This window comes from Callospermophilus lateralis, chromosome 12 (genome assembly GCF_048772815.1).
Source record: "Callospermophilus lateralis isolate mCalLat2 chromosome 12, mCalLat2.hap1, whole genome shotgun sequence".
NCBI classification, from domain to species: Eukaryota; Metazoa; Chordata; class Mammalia; order Rodentia; family Sciuridae; genus Callospermophilus; species Callospermophilus lateralis.
The window spans coordinates 74022737-74048602 of NC_135316.1; the positions used below are offsets into that span (position 1 = coordinate 74022737).

At 36.5% G+C, this 25866-nt stretch overlaps 1 protein-coding gene and 1 pseudogene across 4 annotated transcripts in view; one reads left to right on the forward strand and one right to left on the reverse strand.

The window, feature by feature from the left end:
* Cdadc1 (cytidine and dCMP deaminase domain containing 1) overlaps nucleotides 1-25866 on the forward strand; it is a 59478-nt gene that overhangs the window by 11360 nt on the left and 22252 nt on the right. For 2 of the 4 annotated variants that reach the window (XM_076872552.1, XM_076872553.1), the window contains exons 3-8: nucleotides 2535-2609; nucleotides 6567-6744; nucleotides 11658-12227; nucleotides 17027-17076; nucleotides 22749-22918; nucleotides 25036-25225. In XM_076872552.1, the coding sequence (XP_076728667.1) occupies nucleotides 2535-2609; nucleotides 6567-6744; nucleotides 11658-12227; nucleotides 17027-17076; nucleotides 22749-22918; nucleotides 25036-25225 (1233 nt within the window). The remainder of the gene's footprint in view (nucleotides 1-2534; nucleotides 2610-6566; nucleotides 6745-11657; nucleotides 12228-17026; nucleotides 17077-22748; nucleotides 22919-25035; nucleotides 25226-25866) is intronic. The other 2 variants (XM_076872555.1, XM_076872554.1) reach the window with 1 other exon arrangement.
* LOC143411768 (WW domain binding protein 1-like pseudogene) lies at nucleotides 163-1155 on the reverse strand (annotated as a pseudogene).

The window sequence follows — 25866 nt, forward strand, 5'->3', positions numbered from 1 at the left end:
GTGAGTCTCCCTTACCCTGGTTGCTTTGCCAAGTTTCCGGGCACAGGCAGAGTCTACTCTAGCTGGGGGAGCTGCTGCTCTGGGAGTTTGGCGAGTCCTGCTCATTGATGATGTTGAGCAGCAGGCACGCAGGCGGCCGAGGCAGGTGAGATGTCCAGGCTCTCAAGCCTGCTCCTCAGAGGGCTGGCAGACCCCTTCCTCCTCATCACCAGGAGGCCTCACATGGCAGCCGTCACAGAAGTCCAGGGGCCCATCCAGAGCATCATCAATGAGTGTGGTGAACTCTTTGAAGTCACCGTCATGATGGCCCCGGTTGAAAACACACACCTCAATGCCTGAGTCACCTATGAAGTGGTGATGTCTGCCAGGTGTCTTGTCTTTGCTATCGGGGAGCACACTGCCATGTTCAGAGCTGGAATCTTTCAGTAGCTCCTCCTTACATTCTGAATCCTTGTCCAGGAAGGCCGCTGGGTCTAACTCCCCCAGGCCGGCCACTGAGCCACTGGGCTCCATTCCAGGGGCTTTGGTGGCTGCTCGGTCAGCTGGCACGTCAGAGGGCTCAGGATCAGCAATGCTTGGGGGTCTTGTGCTGCTTCTGCTGGGCACAGAAAAGGGGCTGCTCTGTGCCTCCTGGGAGCCCCTGGTAGGATCAGCACCCGGAGGGCTGCCACCTGCAGGGCCACACTGAGGAGGAGGCTGCTGCTGCTGCTGTAGCTGGAAGGCACTGTACGGCGGGGGAGGAGTTGGAGGTCGGTTCACCACTTCCTCATAAGGAGGTAGTAAATAGTTTGGCAAAAACCTGAAATAAAATGGCAGCGCTGAGTAATTGTGGGCTTCCTGGTAGGCAATCAGGTTGATTTCATGTTGCCGCTGCTGGGCCTGATGGCGGTGCTTGGCTCGGCGGTAGTGGCAGACACAGCAGCAGCTCAGGATGATGATGATGATGGTCCACACCAGCCAGAACCACCAGAGTTCATAGTAGTAGTTGCAGCACTGAGACTGTCCACAGCAGTGTTCTGTGTCACAGATGTAGCTTTGATTGTTGGTACCCACACAGGCTTCCTTATCCTGCAGGGGTTCAGCCCTGACTGACAGGGGCCTGGGCAGTGCCTGGAGGAGTAGGAGCACCATGCCACCCAGGAGCCTTCTCTCCATCCCTCTCCTGCTCCTGCTCCTCCGCCACAGCGCTGCCACCTCCCTCCTCCTCCTTCTCTTCTTCCCCCTTTTTATATTTTGTTTTGAGATGGGATCTCACTAAGTTGCCCACACTGGCCTTGAACTTGTGATCTTCCTATCTCAGCCTTCTGAGTAGCTGGGATTATAGGTGTGTGCCACCACACCCAGAAGGACATAGTTTTTGTTTTATAAACTTATTGGGATTGTTCCATTTCTATCATCCAGTACTTGTTTCACAAGGCCAAGGTCAGCATTCATCAAGTTCCCGTTCCTACCTCAAAAATTTCCCCCAATTTGTTATCTATCCCATTTTTTTGACTCACTGAATTCTACTATGTCATCTTGTCTGTGTTTATAAATCATAAGTTCTATGAGGGTTGCATCTTGAGCAAGTAGGTCTATGGTTGACCTTTATCTAAAGTCTTTAGATCCTGCCTCAAAACTTTGTTTCACCTTTAATTTTCACTTTTAGAGGAGACTTAAGGACATCTCTGTATTAGGTTTTTATTGATGCTGTAATGAATTACCACAAAGTTAACTAAAACAAAAATTTATTATTGTACAGTTCCGGAGGTCAGAAGTCCAAAATGGGTCTCATTGTAAAATCAAAATGTCAGCAGGGCTGAATTCCTTCTGGAGGCTCTAGAGGAAGTCTATTTCCTTGCCTCTTGTAACTTTGGATACTACCTGTATTCCTTGGCCCATGGCCCCTTCCATCTTCAAAATGAGCATTGGCCAGTTGACTCTGAGTTGTCTCACTTTGCCTTCCCTGCTTGCCTCATCTGCTTACTAAGACCTTTTAATAACCTTGGACCTACAGGATTATCTCCCCATCTCATGATAAATGATTGGCAGCTTTCATTACATCTGTAACCTTTATTCTCTTTTATCATAAAACATAATATAGTCACAGGCTCCAGGGAGTGGGACAAAAGATCTTCAGGAGCCATTACTCTGTCTACTATAATCCATATATAATACCTTTGCTACATATTTCCTTATCTTCTCAACTCTAATGACCTACCTCTATTCCAACTTAGTCCTTCATAGCCATGGGCCACCCTTTGGACTTTTCCATTGCTCAAAAGTGCCTCAATTCTGAAATCTTAAACTATAGAATTTTTCTTTCTAGTCACAATTTCTAATATTATATAAAAATAGCCAGGGGAGATTATATAGGCCTTATTTACTATGTTAAGTGTAGTCTGGATTTGATCCTGAACAAAGTGAGAAGTCAGTGCAGAGTTTCATCAAAGAGAAAACAAATGAATGGTCTAAAGTCAAGGAAACCACCTTTTAAATATGGAAATATTGGATTAATCATATTAATTTTTCCCTCTTAATCTGATTTTAATTAGGAAAATGAAGAAGACAAATGTGGACCCTTAGGAGATGATAAAGAGATGGCCAGAGAATCTACTGACAAAAAACAGGTAAACCATTACCACTGTTACAAAAAAAAAATTGTTCATAATAACAAAACAAAAGGAATAATATAAAGAAGGATAAAAGACCCTCTTACACTTAAGTTCGCCATTTCTACTTCCAAGGGAGTTTCTTAATACTCTTCTAAAAATATGTGCATATACAAACCTATATGTCTGTCCTATTTTTAAAAAGTCAAATTTGTGATATGCTTCTATATCTTGCTTTTTAAATTTTTTCAAATGTAACTCTTTTTTTTTCAGATAGAAAAGTAAGGATTTATTTTTGTTTCACATTAGTCTGAAGCATTCAGACTATTTATTTCCTTTAGACATTTGAAATCCACAAGACAGTATTAGAGATTATCTATTTTACGTAGATAAAATAGACAACACCTCAGCCTTTAGGAGTCTTCGGTTCAGGGGATACTACTAATCCCTTGGCCCGATGGGTGTCTGAGAGGTGGAGAGAAGAAGGTCAGTCAACTTAGAACCTTGGGTCCCAAAGACTGACATGGTGGTAAGTTCCCTGGGTTGTTTTTTTTTTTTTTTTAATTAATTTTTATTGTTGGTTGTTGGTTGTTCAAAACATTACATAGTTCTTGATATATCATATTTCACACTTTGATTCAAGTGGGATATGAACTCCCATTTTTACCCCGTATACAGATTGCAGAATCACATCAGTTGCACAACCATTGATTTACATATTGCCATTCTGGTGTCTGTTGTATTCTGCTGCCTTTCCTGTCCTCTACTATCCCCCCTCCCCCTCCCCCCTCCCCTCCCCTCTTCTCTCTCTACCCCCTCTACTGTAATTTATTTCTCCCCCTTCTATTTTTCCCCCTTTCCCCTCACTTCCTATTGTATGTAATTTGTATGTAATTTGATCCAGCTATTCCCCTACTCAGTCTATTCCCTAAAGACCTAAAAAGAGCACACTATAGGGACACTGCTACATCCATGTTCATAGCAGCACAATTCACAATAGCAAGACTGTGGAACCAACCTAGATGCCCTTCAATAGACGAATGGATAAAAAAAGTGTGGCATTTATACACAATGGAGTATTACTCTGCATTAAAAAATGACAAAATCATAGAATTTGGAGGGAAATGGATGGCATTAGAGCAGATTATGCTAAGTGAAGCTAGCCAATCCCTTAAAAACAAATGCCAAATGTCTTCTTTGATATAAGGAGAGTAACTAAGAACAGAGTAGGGACGAAGAGCATGAGAAGAAGATTAACATTAAACAGGGATGAGAGGTGGGAGGGAAAGGGAGAGAGAAGGGAAATTGCATGTAAATGGAAGGAGACCCTCAGGGGTATACAAAATTACAAATGTAACTCTTAATACCGTCTAACATTAATTCATAGAAATATGTTGAAAAACATTCTCCTGTGGTTCTCTCAAGTGCCTATATATCTTGGTGGTTGTGTCAAAAATGCAAGGCATCGATTGCTCTTTATGTAGGTCATTTCTTAGAGTTGTGTTTGCAGCAAGCAAAATTGAGGGTTTAGGTAATGTCCCTCTCAGGGGCAAAGAGCAGATCGGATTACTGTTGGCTGTAAAACATCAGAATCCCCAGGCTCAGTGTCCCCATCCTATAACACAAACTGGCAGCTATCTGCATCGCCTCCCATGGGACTTGAGGGCAAGATACCATCACAAATAAGATGCTCATACTGCAGTATTGTGAATAGTAAAATCCTTTCTTTCTGACCCAAGAGTTTCATGTCTTCTAAGAGTATATATGAAAGAATAATAGGTTAACATATTAGTTGGTAAGCAGATTAAAATCAAAGGCTAAACTTGAAACATAAACCTTGTTCTTTCTAATATTTCTTAGTATTTTCTTTTTACTTTATTTTTAAGTTTCCCAGAGATTCTGATTCATTGGTGTGGAATAGAGACTAAGCATGTATATGCTGAAAAGAATTGCCTGGGTGATTCCGGTGTACATTCTGGATAAGATTTCCCAATTTGTTCTTTGAGTGAGTCTCTAAAATACCCAAAAAGAATATAGAAATAATTTCTCAGAATATTTAGATGTTTGAGAAACATAAAGGAAAAAATAGTGAATCACTATTTTAAGTAAATGTAGTAAATATATAAAACACACTGTTCTCTTTTGCCCATGTTTTAATGTAAAACTCTGTGACTAGGATTACATAGTCGACTTGCCAAGATGTTAGTGAAGTGAAGCAAAATCAAGATCCAGAACAGTGATTCACTGAAAAGATTCAGTCTTCTGGGAGTTGCAGTAAGTGGAAGTGTCCAAATGGAATGCAACTTAGGCTTTTATTTGTTTTGTTTTTGTTAAGTTTGGGATGGAAAAAATCTTTGCCTCAAACTTGAATATTTTGGCCTCAACTAGAAGCAAAATGAAATATATGTTCATTCCTTCTGGAGGTACAAAGAATTCTAGGGGGGAAAAAAGGTGGTAAACTTGGCAGAAAAGATTGTTCTGATAAAAAATAACTTGATGAATATGCTTCCCTTTACTTAAGTAACAATTTTTAAAAACATCTTTTGTGGTCAGAATTTCTGGTTTTATTTCTGTCTAATTGTAACTACTTGACAATTTAAAGTTAACATCATTCAATTCAGTTGCAGCCACTCCCACTGATTGTGTTAATTTGGTTAAACAACATGGGCTCTGGTACCAAGAACTGGGGACAGTACTGGGGCACTTTACCACTGAACTGCATCCCCAGCCCTTTTAGTTTTTTGAGACAGGATCTCACTAAGTTGCTAAGGCTGGCTTTGAATTTGCAAGTTTCCTTCCTCAGCCTCCTGAGTAGCTAGAATTACAGGCATGGGACACCATGCCTGGTTGGTGCTAAGATTTTTTAATAAGGCATCATCAGTTGTTTTCTAAAGTGACCAGTTTTTAAACAAACTTGATGGAAGTATTCAGAAGTAGACGATAACATACTTTGTATTTAAGGAACATAAGATTCTAAAATAATATGGAAAGGTAAATTTGAAGCTCATTTTAAATGCTAATACAGACAAATCTTTCATATTTTAGGTGTATTCTTAGATGTAGGTTTTATAAATGTCTTTGTAGTTTAGGAGATGGTTGGTTAGCTCAGAAAGGGAATTTCATGAAATCTCTATTCCTTTTTTCCAGGCATTTCACAAAATATCCTTCCTAATTCCGAACGTTTATACTAATAAATCAACTGACACTTGACTGTTTTGTTTTATAGTACTTTGGTCTTATCCTTAAAGTGATTTCAAATATGTTCTGATAGGGAATCAATATAGAGTAAAATCCTTTTGGAAGGAGGTGGGGAATAAGGGACACCCTATCTTCAGCCCAAGTTCCTCTCATGTCATGACTACATTCCCAAACCCAAGGATCAAGTTTACATTCCTTACTATAGAATTGTCTTTATTAGTGAGGGACCCAGATACATGAGTCTAGACTGTCATAGTGTTGAAAAATCTTCAGCCAGTTTTTAGGATGTTGAGAATTTTCTTTTTTTTCAGTGATGACCTCTCTTTCATTCTGCTTTTTACTATCTGTGAATTCTTTTGGAAAGTTCTCTGGGCTTGATTTATCCATGTGTAAAATGAGAGGGGTTTCCAAATCTTTCCTTTTTAACATCTAGAAGCTTAATACCTAATAGTCCTAGACTGGATGGTGTAAAAACCAAGTGAAACCAACTTGGTTCCTGCCCTTTACTAGGTTAAATTGTATTCATCTTTCACTAGAATAAAATAGTGATAATTTGCACATTTAATTGTTTGGTTAGTAGAGCCTCAGTTTTAAAAATTTCTGATCTAAAGTAAACATAAAATTTCAGAAATTGTTTTGGACCTAATGCAAAATGTACTTTTGTACAAACTATGTTCAGATAAAGAACTAATCAAAATTTTCATTTTATTAATAAATCAAGTATTATGATAATCATGAGTTATAATTAATAACTTCTTATTTTGTATCTCACTGTAGGTGAAGAAAACTGGTCTCGTGGTGGTGAAAAACATGAAAATTATTGGTCTCCATTGTTCTAGTGAAGATCTGCATGCTGGGCAAATTGCTCTTATTAAACATGGGTCAAGGCTGAAAAACTGTGATCTTTATTTTTCCAGAAAACCATGTTCTGCTTGTTTGAAAATGATTGTAAATGGTAAGTGCAGATAAGGCTTTGTTGGGGATTAGGAATAGATCTGAGAGCAAAAAAGGGAACAAATTGCCTAAATCTCACAGAGATCATTTGGAAATACTGATGTATGTCTGAAGACAGTTTGAGACACTGTGCAAAGACTCAGAAAACAAAGATGCTGTCCTCAACTCTGTCCACTAGTCAGCCTAATGACCCTCAGTGAATTAGTAGACTAGTGCTACTATCTCTAAGAAACCCTAAGATCTCAGTGGTTTAATATATTAGACATCACTCCTGTCATAGCCCACGTGTTGCTGAGCAACAGGCAGCTTTTCTCTGTGTAGTTGATTCACAGGCCTAGGCATCTTCCATCTTACAACTGTTGTCATACCTGGGGCTTTGAGTCCTCTGAAGCCAGAAGAGGAAGGAAAGAGTAGAGAAGGCATAACTGCTTTTAAAAGCACAGGCCTCAGGAATGTCTGGGGGTACAACTCAGTTGTATAATGTTTGCACAGTATGCACAAGACTCAGTTCAATCCCCAGCACCACCAAAATGAAAAAAAAAAAGGTTTTAAAAACAAATAACTAATATGGCTCCTAATCCTTTCCCTCAGGGTGTTACTTGGAGACCAAAATAACAATTTAATGAATACATCATCTAGTGTCCAATGATTGATATATGCTGTAAGTGATAAAATGATCTCAGAGGTGAAACTGATCCCTGTAGGTTGTCATGTTATGAAAGTTTGGGGCTTAAACTGGATCCTGATAGGTCACTCATACAGGAAGGGGAACTCATGGGTGATCAGGAACAGCAGTCTTTGTAGCATCACTCAGTTGTAAGAAGAAAAGTCCAGTATTTGAAATGAAAGATTATTCCTAAGAAAATAGTGACAGATGGCTTATAATGGTAGATTGGGGCTTTAGTGGAGAACCTTGAAAAATTACATAGCCTCTGAGCTTTATCTTATGGGACAGAATTCCAGGACCTGTTTTTTAACTGTTTTTATGTACATCCAAGTCTTATAAATACTGATCAGATCTATGTTGAGGTTGGTGCCTTGAACGACACAAGGAAAAACTTCCAGGAGAAAGGTCATGTGGTTAGGAGCTTCCTGGCCTGCAACAAGTATTGCAAACCTTCAGGTATGGTAAGAGTGACTCTGTAGTCTCTCCACTGTAGTTCCTAATAGAGAAGATAGGTATCACAGTGGTTGTGGCTTTTTTTCCTCCTTTGCCCAGTTAACCAGGCAAATTGGACATTCATTTAATCATTTATGTTCAGTTGACTTATGATTCCCATTATAGATGATATGCAGCTATTAAAGGTTTTTGAGCAAGATGAAACATGATTAAATTTTTGTTGTTTTTACAGAATTGGATCAGGGAGAAGTTAGCTTGCTTAGCCGACTGATTAGTTCAGATGGTGACATTGATATAGAAAGGAAAGAATGTAAAAGAACCAAAATATGTTGACTGATGTGTTCTAGAGTCAAGGGAGAAGAATGAATAAAAGAACTGCCTGTGCTAAAAGCACCCCAGATCACCTCAGAGCTAAGGCTTAGAATCGCAGCTTCAGTCTGCCAAGAGAGAGAATAAAGTGTGGAAAGAGACCTAGGATGCATTTATGCTGGTGATAGACCCATAAGTAAATAAAATTGCTCTGTTGGTTTAAGTTTACATATTAGTTATCTTGGGAAGGCGGCATGGTTGAACTTATGCTGTAGCTAAACTCCTTTAGTTCCTATCACTGTTACTTCTGGTTAAACCAAAGCAGTCATTTCCTAGCATGGTGATTCTCCTGATGGTCTACAAGGTCAACATGTTTTCACAGTAATGCTACATTCACACTAAAGTGACCAAAACAGTGGTGAGTAAAACCACTGTTGCTATAGACGAAGCAAACTGCCCTAGCAGTCCTTATGCTCTTCACTGCACAAAGAAATAGTTTCACATAAGAAGGGCTTTTATGAAACAGTAAGAGTCATTAATTTCATTAAATTCTAATCCTGAATACACATCTTTTTAATATTCTGTGTAAGGAAAGAGGACTTTGTTATAAAATACTTTTATTACAAACCTAATGTGAAGGTTGCCTTAAGGAAAACCACTTATGTGACTGTTTTGAGTTGCAAACTAAAATGATTCACTTTTTTCATGAAACACCATAATTTGACAGACTATGGTTATTAGCTATTTTGCCTAAAAAATGAAGTGAACCTGTCACTTTCAGGAAACAATTGACATTATTTGCTGCTAATCATAAAATTTGAGCATTCAAAGTGAAAATTAGAATTTTGGAAAACCATGTCCACCATTTTGAGCTTGACAACTTCCTGATATTTATACTCTTAGGATGAGATTGGTGGTGACAGTAATGGACTTTCTTTGAGTATTGTAAAATCAATATCACATTTTCCAAATGACCAGTGCACAAAACTACAGAATCATGCATGAGTAAAACAGCCATTCTAAGTACAAGACAGACCAGGGTATAGATACAAAAAGTTTGTTGATATGGTTTCAGATTTCACATTCTAATCTTTTTTTTTTTGGTGGTGGTGATGGTGCAGGCATCAGGGATTGAACCCAGGGCCACCTAACCACTGAGACACATCCCTACTCTTTATATATTTTTTAATTTTGAGACAGGGTCACACTAAGTTGCTTAGAACCTCACAAAGTTACTGAGGCTAGCTTTGAACTCACAATCCTCCTGCCTCAGCCTCCTAAGCCATTACCTGGGATTACAGACATGGGTCACAGTGCCTGGTTTGTAACTAGTCTTTAAGAAACTATTTCTTGTCAAATATTTACAGTAGTGTCAAAAAGGAATGTTTACAATTATCTAACATGGCTGTTCAAATACTCCTTTTTCAACTACATGTCTGTTTGAGGCAGAATAATTTTAATATACTTCAGTATAAACAACCTGTTGGCAACAGATTGAAAACAGAAGTGAATTTGAGAATCCAGCTGTCTTTCTATTAAGCCAAATACTAAATACATTTGTAAAAATTCAATGCCGGGCTGGGGATGTGGCTCAAGCGGTAGCGCGCTCACCTGGCATGCGTGCGGCCAAGGTTCAATCCTCAGCACCACATACAAACAAAGATGTTGTGTCCGCCGAAAACTAAAGAAAATAAATATTAAAAGTTTCTCTCTCTCTCTCTCTCTCTCTCTCTCAAAAAAAATAAAAAAAAAATTCAATGCCATTTTTCTCACTAACTTTGGTTAACTTGGAAAATAGTTTCTTATCATAAAACTTTATGTATATTAATGACTCTTTGTGTTATTTTAAATGAATTAATAAATATTTTTTAATTTTTAATAAAATAAATATCAAAAGATGCTATCCATACAAACAAAAACTCTTTGGGGTCCTCAATAAAGGGATCCTAAGATCAAAAAATTTGAGAACCTCTGCTATAGCACTTACCAGTAATATTGAACATTTTAAAGGTGATTCATCTTCCCTTCTTGGATTGGGATTACTAGGAGCAACTAAGATTCATAGATGAACGTTTTACCATCGATGCTAATCAGGAAATGGATTATGAGAACTTGAACAGGGAAGATGAAATGCAGCAAGGGGAAAGACTATATCTGAGCTGTGAGGCCTTTGAAATTGCTTTGCAGCTCAAACCACAGTGAGTTAGGAATAGCAGAGAATAGGCAGAAATACACATCTGTTTATTTTTTAGCTCATCTATTACTTTGAAAGATGGGACACCAGAGGGCTATCTGTCTATTCACTTCTGGGCACAATCATAAAAAATGTCTCTCCAAGCTGAAATTACATGAGACTACCAGCAAGAAAAAAGTCTTTGTTGTAAACTATTCGTTAATTGACAAATATTTGGGTATTTGTGTATAAGGTACCTTCATTGTTCAAGTTCAGATACAAATTAAGATATTTTTTCATATGTTTGTTATCTAGTTATATTTTCTCTTTTGTAAATTTTTCATATCTTTTGTCTCTCTTGAGATCTCATTCTTTTTGTCAATTCATATGTACTCTCAATGATTTAAAGTCTTTTCTGTGTATTAAAGATTACCAATCTTTCCTCTGCCTCATTGATTGAAAAATGTTCCTTTATTTTCTTGTTTTGTCTTCAGTGTTGTGGCTTAAATAAATTAATATTGCTGACACACCACTACTCTAGCATCACATAAGTAATTTTCATGTTATGAATTCTATGTGGACACTTTTTTATAACTATGAGGAATATATGATTTGTCTAACCATTCCCTATGTTGGTTGTCTATTATTTTTAACATTTTTAATGTTTTAAAGAATGCTGCATTAACTGTGTATACATGAATTTTTCTTTCCAGAAGAATTCTGAGTCCAAGAAAGAATCATTTGTAATGCATTGATGAATTGTTGATTTCTAAATACAAAACTTTAGATATGACCAAATGCTATTTGTAACATTTCTAAAAGCAGCCATGGCACTGTGGAAGGTGCTGGTATACAGTCGCAGTGCTGGGCTTTGGGACCATACTCAGTAAAATCAGTGAATCCACAAATCCTTCCCCTGGGCTCTGTTTGGGGTCAATTAGCTTTGTCTCAAAAAGGCAAATATTTAAATATTTTAAGTTTATAGGCAATGTCATATCTGTCACAGCTACTCAACTCTGCCATGCAAAGGCAGCCAAAGATTGTATAAATGAATCAATGTGTCTAATTTTGTGTTATGATATAGTCTTGTGTTTTTTTCAAATTAGTTAACCTGTGAGCTGTACAAAAATTCTCAATAGACCAGATTTGGCCTATGGATAATTATTTGCCAAACCTCAGATGGATTAATAGGTGACTTCATGGTAGACATTTATTGGGCCTTCTTGATCTACTGCATTGCTAGGATGGGTTTATCAAGAAAATGTATATTCAGCATGTATCAGATAATTATCTTTCATATTTTGTATTTCAGCTGGAGTTAATCGAATTTCATATTGGCCTGCTGATCCAGAAATAAGTTTGCTTACTGAGGCTTCTAGTTCTGAAGATGCAAAGTTAGATGCCAAAGCTGTGGAAAGACTGAAGTCAAACAGTCGGGCCCATGTGTGTGTCTTACTTCAACCTTTGGTGTGTTATATGGTGCAGTTTGTAGAAGAGACTTCTTACAAATGTGACTTTATTCAAAAAATTACAAAGACAGTACCAGATGCTAACATTGACTTTTATTCTGAATGTAAACAAGAAAGAATAAAAGAATATGAAATGATATTTTTGATTTCAAATGAAGACATGCATAAGCAAATCCTGATGACTATAGGTCTGGAGAACCTATGTGAAAATCCCTACTTTAGCAATCTGAGGCAAAACATGAAAGACCTTATCCTAATCTTGGCCACGGTAGCTTCCAGTGTGCCCATCTTTAAACAGTTTGGATTTTATTGTAGTAATCCAGAACAGATTAATGAAATTCACAATCAAAGTTTGCCACAAGAAATTGCAAGGCACTGCATGGTTCAGGCCAGGTTATTGGCATATCGGACTGGTGAGTTAAATGCTTAGTTCATAAGTTGGGGCAAATTGGTTTGGTTGTATTTGTCTCAGAAGTAAAGTGGTATGCATCTTATCTATGGCAGAGTTCATTTGCTCCTAGATATTAAAGTTTGGCTGTTCATGCTGAAGTTCATGAGACCCTTGTGTAGACAACTCTTCCTATGAGCAGTTTGGGACTTCCTTGTGGGCCTTTATTCAGCACTACATTTATAATTCAGGACCAAATTATCTAATTCATCTTTCTCCTTGCATTTATAATTTCTGTTTATCAAGCCTTCCACTAAAAATGGGACAAAGAGAAAAAGAGAAAACTAAAATCACTCTTGTTAACTCTTCAATATTGTTTGTATTGAGTATTTGATGAAAACTTGGAAATCTGTAAAATTAAAACTATGAATTCAAAATAACTAATACAATGAAAGTAAAGGAATGTTGGTTATTGCACATTTTCTCAGTTGCTGGTATGTCTTTAACCAGAAAACTGAGAAATTAAACATTTTTACTTTATTATGTTGTGTATGTGGAGAAGGAAAATATTACTTGAGAATATTCTTTATTGTGATAAAATGTATCTGTATTTCCAATTATGGAGCAGTATTTTCAAGAATTACTAGATGTAGTATTTTTTGAAAGAGAATCATGACCACTTGAAAAAATGCAACTTGAAAATAAGTGGGAAAAATGCAGGCAGGGAAAACAGTAGAGTAAGATTAGTTTGTGGAGTGGACTTTAATAGGAATTTTAAATTATCCCAAAAAGGAGAAAAGAAGGAAAATCAGAAAAGGTCCATGCCAATGCTATTGGTCAGATTGAAATAAATTCAGTAGAATGGAGGAACTCAACTGACAGCATGTTGTGCAGAATCACCACAGAAACTTTAATAAAAAGTACATATGCTCAGACTCCTCCCCAGACCTTGTTCAACAATTGCCCTAACCAAGTGTGACCTAGGTCTGTTTTTAAAAACTTCTTCAAGGAGCCAGGGATGGTGGCACAATCCTGTAATCCCAACTACTTGGGAGACTGAGGCAGGAGGATCATAAGTTCAAGGCCAGTCTGGGCAACTTGGCAAGACCCTGTCTCAAAGTTTTAAAAAAGAATAAAAAGGGCTGTGTGTGTAGCTCAAGAGTAAAGTGCCTCTGGGTTCAAAAAAAGACATGATGAAAATGAATTCCAAAACCTCCGAAGTTCTAAAACAAATCGCAAGTGGGGGGTTAATAATTGCTTTTTAAATGATTAACAATGAGGATCCACAGAGGTGTTGTTAAATGAATGCTTCTTGGATATTAGAGTAGCAAAAAGTGACAAAATGTGTTCAGACTCATGGGGGGAAAGAGTAAAAGGCATCTCATGTTATTTACCCGGTTTAAGTGTTGAGTTGTGATCTCCTTTTGTGTCCTAGAAAAAGTGTTTTCCAAAACCATTTTTATATGGATGAAAACTTATCCTATTGGAAAACACACGTAGTAAAGAATATTCTCTTGGTGTAATTGACCTTTGCAAGGCAGCAGAACTGCATGCTGATGAAAAAAATCACATCTTTCCCCCTCCTAACAAGGTTTAGTCTATCCCAAGACTGAACAGAAAATGTGGATCCTGAGATTAAAAAACATAACATGAAAAAAAAATGTTGATAGGAAAAGAAGACTCTTAAAATGAAGAATTTTTGTTTTAATTTTTCATTTTTTACTTCTGATTTATGTACATATTAATAGAACTTAACAGTCAAGATTTTGTTTTTGCTTGCAAATATAATCTTATGTTTATAATATTGTCCACTTGCCTCAGAAATGAGCATAAAGCCATTGATTTATATCTTTTTTCCTCATGTTAAGGTCTAGGTCATGTAAAGGTCTAGGAAGAAACAAAATTTTGTTTATGCCATAATCTCCTTTTCCTCCACACTGTAGAAGCCAGTCACCAGACATCTTCTAGATCTCAGTATCCCATTCATCTTCAGGGCACAGCACACATCTATGTCTTTCCTTAGTAAGCCTCTGCCCAGTCAGCTGTGAGTTGCTGGAGGAACATTCACCATACTTGGAACACAGGCACTCACAAAATGGAAGCCTTTGTTGTGGAATTCTTAATGGCAAAGAGGGAGATGGAGGAAAGGCAAATAGATTGGGTCACAAGGGCCAAACTTCACTCACTGAATTTCTCTGCCTGTTTTCTTACTTACAGAAGGGAATCAACTTTTATCTTTAGATAAAAATGAGATGGTGAATAAAAAGTGCTTAACATAAATTACTTAAATCCTTTGTAGTATGATTTTGAAAGCAGGAGTACTTGAACTGGAGATGGGAAATTTTATTGGCATATCATAACTTTTAAAAAATTAGTTATAAGGCATCCTAGTTTTTTAATATAAAGTGGCACAAATTTTCTTTGTGCTTTTACTGAAAAAAAAGTAGGTATATATTTTAATTGGAAGGATTTTAACTTGTAAGAAATTGTAAGGGGAAGCCATAGTTTCATTCATCAGTATGAACTTAGGTAAGTTTACAGATAATTCTTATTTTTTCTATGTAAGTGTATCATCCAAACTACATTAGTCCTCTATTATGATTTTCACAAATACTATGGTTTTCATAATTAGTGTATATTTGTCTTAGGAATTTGAAACTCACCCCATGTGGAAGGAAAGTAGATCCTAATATGTGTAGTTTCTTTCTTTCTTTTAATATTTTTTTAGTTGTAGTTGGACACAATACCTTTATTTTACTTATTTATTTTTATGTGGTGCTGAAGATCGAACCCAGTACCTCACACATGCTAGGCGAGGGCTCTAATGAGGAGCCACAACCCCAACCCCCTAATACGTGCAATTTCTATTTTGGTTTTTTATTTTTTGTTTCACATTAATGGTTTTAAGAAGGACCACTTATTGCAAAAGTTTTGGTTCTGCAAGAGAATTAAAATTTTATGTTTATAACTTCTGCCACTTGATTTAGAAATGACCATAATATCACTAACAGCATTCTTTTCCCTCTTAAACTATGCAGGTCAAGAAAATGACAATATTTTGTTTAAATCAAAATTTTCTTCATGTATCTTTCACCAATATGTAGACATGCAGATATAAAAGTTCATAAAGATTTTATTTTTTATTAGAAGTTTGAACTTTTTGCATAGCAAGAACACTTTCATAAAATATATTTTCCATGATTAGAACGTTTTAACTAGAAGACACATTTGATTGTTGTGAGTGGATATTGTACTCACAATTATCAAAAACTACTTTTTTACTCAGTTACATTATCTATTAGAAGTAGTCATTTAGGAGCTGAACAGACTGTTCTCAAAATAAGTACAAATGGCCAATAGTTATATGAAAAAAGTTTAGCATCTTTACGGAAATACAAATCCATCAGGGAAATGCAAATCAAAACTACATCGATGGTCTGAGGCTGTAGCTCAGTGTTAGAGCACTTGCCTAGCATGTGTGATGTACTGGGTTTAATCCTCAATACCACATAAAAATAAATAAATAAAGTAAAGGTATCATGTACATTTACAACTATAAATATTTTAAAAAAATAAAACTACATTGAAATTCTATTTCATGCCCAGCACAATATTGCACACCTGTAATCCCAGTGGCTCAGGGAGCTGAAGCGGGAGGATCACAAGTTCAAAGCCAGCCTCAGCAATTTAGCAAGGCCCTAAGCAACTTAGCAAGACCTCCTCTCAAAATGAGAAGTAAAAAGAACTGAGGGTGTGGCTTAGTAGTTAGTTTTGATACTGGTTCAGTACCCAGTATCCAAAAAAAAAAAAGAAATTCTCTTACTCTAGTTAGAATGGCAATCATCAAGAATACAAATAATAATAAATGGTAGTGAGGATATGGGAACTAGGAACAATTGTACACTGTTGGTGGGAATTAAATTAGCATGGTCACTGTAGAAATAAGGATGTAGGTTCCTCAAAAAACTAAAATTAGAATTACCATATGATCCAATTATACCAAAATTCCTTAGTATATTCCAAAAGAATTAAAGTCAGCATATCATGGAGATACCTGTATACCTGTTTTTATCATGCACAATTCTGAATACCCAAGCTACAGATCTGCTTGGATACCTGTCAACATATGAATGGATAAAGAAAATGTGGTGTACACACACACACACACACACACACACATACATACAAAGGAGTAGTATTCAGCCATAAATTCATGTCATTCACAGGAAAATTGATGGGACTAGAGATCATCATGTTAAGCAAGAAAGACAAGTACAGCATGTTTTCTCTCATGTGGAATCTAGAAAAGAAAGCAACAAAAAGACAGGAATGTAGAAAGGAGATTGTTAGTTGAAGAGTGGGAGAGGGCAAGGTAAGGGCGGGTAACAGTAGAATTGATCAAAATACGTTATATATAAATACAAATATGAAACCCAAGATCCTGTGCAATTAATATACACTAATAAAAAGAAGTAGTCATTTGGAAACTGACCTGTTAGTAGAGAATCAATGAAGTTGTGCTCAGTTCTGGTTGTAGCTTTGAAGTGATCTGACTGTGGCCACTGCCATATTAGTGGTCTACACATGTATATCATGTGTGACTGGGTGAGTAATAACCCAATCTATTTCTTTGCTACCTAGCTCCCATATTTCATACTTTCAAGTATTTACTTTAATACTTCTCTGTAATTAGTAAAGATGTCAAGAATTGTTAGCATGATCATGAAGAATGTTTCAAAATATATGTTTTTATTATTTTTAGAAAGTGTATTTCTGAAACTAACAGTCATTGATCTTTACTGAGTTCAATGTCATGTCTTTCAGAGGATCATAAAACAGGAGTTGGAGCAGTCATTTGGGCAGAAGGGAAATCTGTAAGTATGGAAATAAATCTTTAAATATTTAACCTGGATTTTGTTTAAACATAGTTCAGTCTTTAGTGCATTGCATTTTCGGTTTTGTTTTTGCTTTTGCTTTCTGAGACAGACTCTCACCATGTTTTCCAGATTGGCCTTGAATTCCTGAGCTCTAGCTTAGCCTTTTACCCTCCTGAGTATCTGGCACGACAGGCATGCATCACCGTGTCTGGCAGTGCACTACATTTTATTGACCTATTAAGCTTAATATTTTTCTATTGGTGCATTGTGAAATTCTGTAAACATTTGCTCATTCCCTCAATTATTTTTCTAGACTCATCAATTTAACATTTATTAAACACTTTCTATAAGTTAAGCACTGTGTCACAGTGTACATCAGGGATTTAAAGATCACATTTTCTGCCTTTCTTGACCTCATAGCTAATGATGGAGACAGAGAGGTAAAAAAAGAGACTGGCATATATGTGTAATTATAATCAGTACTGTGAGAACATGGAGACGGACCTTTACTATGCTTGAGGAAACAAGGGGAAATGAGAGAGATTCTTGGAGGTGGTAGCATGCTATTAGTCTTGAATGAGCAGGAGTTCATCAAACAGAAAAAGTTAGAAGGACCAGGAAGATAACATGCAAAGGTAGAGGGCTAGAAAGAGAAGATAGGAAAATGCAAGTGACTTGGAATCCAAAGTCCTTTGTAGAGTGGGCAGAAAATTGGACTGAACCATAAGAATGTTGTAGACTATGTGAATATCTATAAATATTTATAAATAAATATTAAAATCTATAAATATTTATAAACAAATATTTATTTAATTTGGGTAGTACTGAGATTGAACTCAGGGGCACTTGGCCACTGAGCCACATCCCCAGCCTTATTTTCTATTTTATTTAGAGACAGGGTCTCACTAAGTTGCTTAGCACCTCCCTTTTGCTGAGGCTGGCTTTGAACACTCGATTCTTCTGCCTCAACCTCCTGAGCTGCTGGGATTACAAAAGCGTGCACCACCGTGCCTGGTGTCTGTGAACTTTAGAACTTTAGTGCATCCCCTAGAACAATACTTATCAGTAGAAATTAAATGTAAGCCACATATGTATCTTGAAATTTTCTAGGGAGTGGTGAATTTTAAAAATAGGTGAATTAAGGTAAACAGGCAAAGAAAAGAAATAGATGTAAGGTAAAGAATATATTTTATTGGAAACAATCTAAATGTCCATCTACTGATGACTGGATAAAGAAAATGTAGTATATACACACAATGTAATACTATTCATCCATAGAATGAAATTCTCATTTTCAGCAACATGGATGGAACTGGAGATTATTATGTTAAGTGAAATAAACCAGGCACAGAAAGATAAGTACTGCATGAATTCACTTATATGTGGAATGTTGATCTCATAGAAGTTTAGACTATAATGGTGGTTATTAGAGACTGGGAGGGGAAAGGTGGTGGAAGCAATGGGGAAAGGTCGCTCAATGGGTAATAAGTTACAGTTAGATAGGAGCAGGAAGTTTTGGTGTGCTGATGCACAGGAGGGTGACTATAGATAGCAATAATATACTGTGTGTTTCAAAAAGCTAGAAGAAAGGAGTTTGAATGTTTTGTTTGTTTTTTTGTACTGGAGATTGAAACCATGGGTGCTTGACCACTGAGCCACATCCCCACCTTTTTCATTTTTAATTTTGAAGCAGAGTCTCACTAACCCTTAGGGCCTTGCTAAATTGCTGAGGCTGGCTTTGAACTCACGATCCTTCTGCCCCAGCCTCCCTAGCGACTGGGATTATAGGCATGTGCCACCATGCCCTGAAAGGAGTTTGAATATTTTCATCATAAAAAATGTTAGATATTTGATGCATATCTGTAATCCTAGCAGCTCAGAGGCTGAGGCAGGAGGATCGTGAGTTCTAAGCCAGCCTCAGCAAAAGTGAGCTGCTAAGCAACTCAGTGAGACCCTGTCTCTAAATAAAATACAAAATAGGGCTGAAGATGTGATTCAGTGGCTGAGAGCCCCTGAGTTCAATCCCTGGTACTCAAAAAAAAAAAAAAAAAAAAAAAGATATTTAAAGTGATAGATATGTTTAATCTGATTAAACATTACACAGTGTATACATGTATCAAAAATCACAATACCCCAGAAATGTTTATAAATTTGACTTTTATGTCAGTTTAAAATATTAAAAGACAAAATAAGGGGCTGTGACTGGCTCAGCGGTAGAGCGCTCACCTAGCACATACGAGGCCCTGGGTTCGATCCTCAGCACCACATAAAAATAAATAAATGAAATAAAGGTATTGTGTCCAACTACAACTAAAAAATAAATATTAAAAAAAAATAAAAATAAATAATATATTTAATCTAATATGTCCAAAGATATTATTTTAACATATAATCAATATAAAAATTACTAATAAGCCAGTGGTTCACACCTTTAATCCCAGTGTCTCTGAAGGCTGAAACAGGAGGTTCAATAGTTCAAAGCCAGCCTCAACAATACCAAGGTGATAAGCAACTCAATGAGACCCTGTCTCTAAATAAAATACAAAATAGGCCTGGGGATGTGGCTCAGTGGTAGAGTGCCCCTGAGTTCAATCCCTAGTACCTTAAAAAAAATTACTAATAAAATCTGCATTTTCTTTCACTATTAAATCTTACAAATCTTTGTATTTTACACTTATAACACCTTTCAGTTTAGACTAACCACATGTAGTCAATGGCTACTATATTGGAACTTACAGTCCAATAATCTTTTAAGTGAGAAAATGATATGATCATATTTGCATTATAAAAGAATGAAGTAGAGTGAGATAGAAAATAGGAGATAGATTAATATAAAAGAGATAATGAGGACTTGATATTATGGGGGGGGGTGGGTTAGGAGGGCCATGAAATTAGATTTATTTAGGAACTATATACAGCTGATTGAAATATTAGCCTGTTTTGCTTCAGTGGACTTTACAGCAATTTGACTATTTGCTCCAGTGTTTTCTAAGCCCTTCAAGGTCTACCTAGCCAATAAATCCAGTATCTTCCCTGCTAATCTGATCCTTCACCAGTGGTTACCATTTCACTCCCTGGTCCTTCACACGTATAAGTTAGTGCTATGGAGTCCATCTTCAAAGTACCTCTCAACTCTACTTATCTCAACCAGAAATCCCAATAGCATTTTGTACAATTTGTATGTAACATTCATCACACTTACAGTTGTGTCCCATCTTGTTTACCCTCTCCAGATTATAAGATTCATGAGGGCAGGGACCTGCCTGGTTTACATCTATCAGCACCTCATACAGGTCCAGCCTATGGTTGAGATTCTCATTGTATTATGTGAATGCTTTAGCAGCCTTTTAACTTAAACATCTGGTTCTCAACTGCTTTGTGGAGAATTTAAGTCCAGTTATCTCTAGTGTAAGCAGGCTGCTTGGTGAAGTATAAAGACACGGGCTTGGAGTCAAGCAACCTGGGTTCAACTTCTGGTTGTTTTTATTAGCTCTGTAACATCACATAAATTATTTAATCTCTTGGCCTCAGTTTCCTTATCTATAAAATTGGAATAATAACAATATTACTTTCTAGGTTTTTTCAAGGATTGAGCCAATGGAATGATTTATATAAAACCAGTTTGACATTTGGTAAATGTTCAATAAGAATTTATTAATGAGATAATATTTAATGTTCAAGCTTTTGTTAGCTGATTTTTTTATCTTTTTGTTGGCTGAATATAACAATGATTTTTATTAAGCTTTCTAGAGAATGAGATTGTTGATATGATCACTTGAGTAGTTATAATATATTGAAATTTAATAAGATTTATAGCATATTCCAAACTGTTATAAACACTTACCATTGATAAAATATCATCCTAATAATTGGTAAAACATTCATATTAACAGCTAATATGCCATTGGTCACGAATAAGAAAGAAGCCAGGCAAAGTCTGACTTCTTTATAATCCCAGCAGCTCAGGAGGCTAAGGCAGGAGGATCGTGAGTTCAAAGCCAGACTCAGCAAAAGCAAGGTGCTAAGCAACTCAGTGAGACACTGTCTCTAAATAAAATACAAAATAGGCCTGGAGATGTGGCTCAGTGACTGAGTGCCCCTGAGTTCAATCCCAAGTACCAAAAAAGAAAGGAATAAGAAAGAACTATTGAAGTGAGAAACTCTGTGGTTATATATATAACAACAAAGTCTCAAAAAGTATTCAAGATTAAAAGAAGTACATTTTTTATTTTCTAACTAAATCACAATAGCACATTTTCAGCAACAGAAATATTCAGTTCAGATTGTATGTGTTTGTGTGTGTTGTGTTTTGTGTGTGTGTGTGTGTGTGTGTGTGTGTGTGTGTGTTTACTGTGGATTGAACCCAAAGGTGCTTTACAACTGAACTGCATTGCCCATCCCTTTTTTATTTATTTTGATACAGGGTCTTGCTGAGTAACCCAAACTGGTCTTGAACTTATGAGCCTCCTACCTCAGCCTCCAATTAGCTGGAATTATAGGCATTCACTACTGGCCCAGCTTTTCAAAGTATTTTTTAAATTTCTGACTGTTAACACAACACAGAGTGTAAGAAATTAACACTCACTCATTGAGTGCCTGCTATATACATAACAATCTAACGTATACCTTACGGGATAGAAAAGAAGTATAAAATGTGGTTTCTTTTTACTAGAATTTTATAGTTTAATGCCTGAGTTAAGAAAAATAATTTTTGAGTTAAACAAGATAGTATTTAATGGGGAAGAGAGATGGGGGCAGGAAAGATGGTGGAATAATATGGACATCATTACCCTAGGTATATGTATTACTGCATATATGGTGTGATGCTACATCATGTACAACCAGAGAAATGAAAAGTTGTGCTGCAATTGTGTACAGTGAATAAAAATGCATTCTGCTGTCATAGATACATAATTTAAATAAATAAATTTTTTAATATTTATTTTTCAGTTTTTCGATGGACACAACATTTTTATTTTTATGTGGTGCTGAGGATGGAACCCAGCGCCCTGTGCATGCCAGGCTTGAGCCACATCCCCAGCCCTAAATAATTTTTTTTTTAAATATAGTATTTAATTGACTGCTAAAATCAAAGACTATCTTGAGATTATAGACTAGAGAGGTGACTGGACTTCTTGAAATTAAACTTTGGCAAGGCCATAATATAATAGAAGTATTGTTTTATTTTTGTTTCATGGTTCATTCTGTCATAGAAATGGAATGAGATGACTGTGGTGGTGCATACCCATAATCCCAGCAGCTCACTAGGATCATAAATTCAAAGCCAGCCTCAGCAATTTAGCAAGGCCCTGAACAACTTAGCAAGACCCTATCACAAAATTAAAAATTAAAAGGACTGGAGATGTGGCTCAGGGGTAAAGCCTGTTGGGGCTCAATCCCTAGTATAAATGAATAAATAAGAAAAAAGAAATGAAAATTCATTATATAAAATATGAAAGCAAGCTTGTTTAAAAAGATTCTTTAATATCTTTATCTATCTTATTTATTTTTATGTGGTACTGAGGATCCAACCCAGTGCCTCACATGTGCGAGGAAAGCGCTCTGCCATTGAGCTATAACCCCAGCCCCTGAAAACAAGCTTTAAAGTCACATTGCAAAGTGCCTTTTCTGAATGTTGAAATTAACCATTGGTCTGCTCGCTTTTGTAGAGAAGCTGTGACGGAACCGGAGCTATGTACTTCATAGGATGTGGCTATAATGCCTTTCCTGTTGGATCTGAGTATGCTGACTTCCCACATATGGATGACAAGCAGAAAGACAGAGAAATAAGGAAATTCAGATACATCATACATGCTGAACAAAATGCCTTGACATTTAGGTAGGAAATTTTTTTATTGTGCCTTTAAAATGTAGCAAAGGTCAGTTGAAATAAGTTTTCTTTTAGTTGTGACTTATTTCCATTTTCAACTTCTAGAAAATCTTCTTTCCAGAAATATAGTTTTGATAAAGATTGGTCCTGCTGGACCTGAGGTCATTTTGCCAGATTATCCAGGCCTTCCAATTTATTGAGCAAGTCTTGTTTTTCTTCCCTCTCTCTAATAAGAAGTGACTTAAAATTTGTCCTTAATATTTGTCCAAAATACAACCTCTTGTTTTCTCCTTTGTTTTCTAAATTTTGAGTACATAGATTTATGAATGTGTAGACTTTATGATGAACCAAACTGCTTTGAAAAATGTTAGAAATAACAACTATCATCATGTCCTTTTAATGTTCATTTAGGTGATTTCCACAATCACTTGTCAGCTTTTACCATTAAGGGGGTGAGTTTAGGGGATTAAAAACTGAATAAGACATGGCCCCTGTCATTGGGAGCTTCTAATGCAGTAAGCGTTAAGATCTAAGATGCATACACTCAATGCAATGGATTCTGTGGGAAAGGCAAACAGTGCACAAAGTGTTCTGGAGCTGCTATGGACAAAAATAGGGATGTAAGTGAAAAGCTGTGTGGAAGAAGTCGAGCTTCTCATTAGAGCTGAGCTCTGAATGATTGGCAGGAGATATTCCTTGAAAGGAAGACCTTTCTTGCTTCTAACACAAGGTACGGTCTAGCAGTGGAAAAATGCATCCCACATTTAGGAACATGTATATTCCTGTTAGGCTGGAGTTTGGGTACATGGTAAATGCAGCTCATAGGATTAGCTGGGCCTGGACAACAGAGGACTTCAAGTTTAGACTCCACTTGGTAGGCAGTCAGAAAATGGAATTGCACCGACAGCCACAGTCCATAGACTGCTTAGGTGGCAGAAGCATCGTTTGAGCAGACTAGATGTGTAGAATTCTGTTGCCCTAGTCCAGATGAGCAGAAATGAGTTTCAACTAGGGAGATGAATATGGAAGATGTATAATTGAAAACAGCTGGTTCAGAGCAATGTAAACCATAGAACCTAGAATTACAATCTCTGTGACCTCAGGTGAGAGCAGTCCTTGGTCCTAGACTACCCCCAGCATACAGTTTCACCAAAAACCTCCTCAAGTTTTTTTCCCTGTCCTCTTCATTACAGGTTACTTGCTTCATTTTATATGGAGGTCTGAAGATGACATAGCCATTTTTTTTTTTTTTTTTTTTTTGTACCAGGGATTAAGTGCCCAGGAACACTTATTCACTGAGCCACATCCTTAACTATTTTTACTTTTTTATTTTTTATTTTGAAACAGGGTCTCGCTTGGTTACTTAGGGCCTTGCTAAATTGCTGAGGCTGACTTTGAACTCAAAATCCTCCTGCCTCAATCTACCGAGCCACTAGGATTACAGGCATGCACCACACTGGGCTCCAAATGTTTTTTAAATAGAATTATCCTTTGATAGGGAAGGGGTAAGAGAACTATAACTCAAAACAGAAATTTAATATTAATTTATTTATTTAGTAAGTATTTACTAAGGGTCCTTTAGGTGCCAGTTAGAAATAGGGGGCTAGGTCTTTAAGCTGCCTTGATGATTTAATATTTAATAAACAATAGTTAGTTTTAACCCCAATTTCCATATTTTAAAGAGACCCTTATGTAGAAAATGTGGTTTTCCTTTTTTTTTGTAGTTCTGAGGATCAAACCCAGGGCCCCATGAGTGCTAGGCAACCACTCTACCACTGAGCTACATCCTCCTCTGCTTTCTTCTTCTTTTTCTCTCTTCTTTTTTTTAATCCTCTCTTTTCTCCATTCTATTCCCTCCCTACCTCTCCCCCCTCCTTCTTTTTCTGTTTTTATTTATTTTATATTGAACACCTTGCCAACAGCTTAAATGAATTTAAGTTATAGTGATTGTCAGGTTTTTACAGATTTTGAACATTGATTGACTAATTTAACAAGAGTAAGGCTTGATTATTGTTTATAATGTGAATCTATTTTTAAAACAATATTAAAATTTAAGGATTTCTCTTTAAGAAATAACTTACCCTTTCAGAAATTATCTTTGTAATATTCTGTAAATTTTTTTGTAGGTGTCAAAAAATAAAACCAGAAGAAAGAAGCATGATTTTTGTGACAAAATGCCCATGTGATGAATGTGTACCTTTAATTAAAGGTGCTGGCATAAAACAAATCTATGCAGGGGATGTAGATGTTGGAAAAAAGAAGGCAGACATCTCTTACATGAGGTTTGGGGAACTTGAGGGTGTTAGCAAATTTACCGTAAGTAGATAGATACATTTTTTCTTCAAACTGTATTTCCTGTTATGTTGTTTGGTACCCTGTTGTGTATTGTAAATTAGTGATTTCTATCCTTTTAAAGAGTTTCAACAAATTATTATCATTGAGTTTATTTTTTTTTAATTTTTTTAGTTGTAGATTGACACAATACCTTTATTTTTTAATTTATATGCCATGTTGAGAATCAAACCTAGTGCCTCACACATGCTAGGCAAGCGCTCTACCACTGAGGCACAACCTCAGCCCACATTGAGTTTATTTTTTACATGCAAGCACTTACATACCAAAAAATGTTCACTAAGGATCTCTACCATAAGAATTTTACAGTTCTGCAAGACACGATGGCATAGGCCTGTAATCTCAATGGCTCAGGAGACTGAGGCTCAAGGATTGAGAGTTCAAAGCCAGCCTTAGCAACTCACCAAGACCCTGTCTCTAAATAAATAAAAAACATACATATTTTAAAAGGTCTGGGGATGAGGCTCAGTGGTTAAGCATCCCTGGGTTCAATCCCTGGTACTAAAAATAAATAATTTTTTAAATGAAAAAAAAAAAAAAGAGAGAGAGAATTTTACATTTCCGTAGAGTTGTAAGTTGACCTAGAGTTAGCTTGAGGCAGGGAA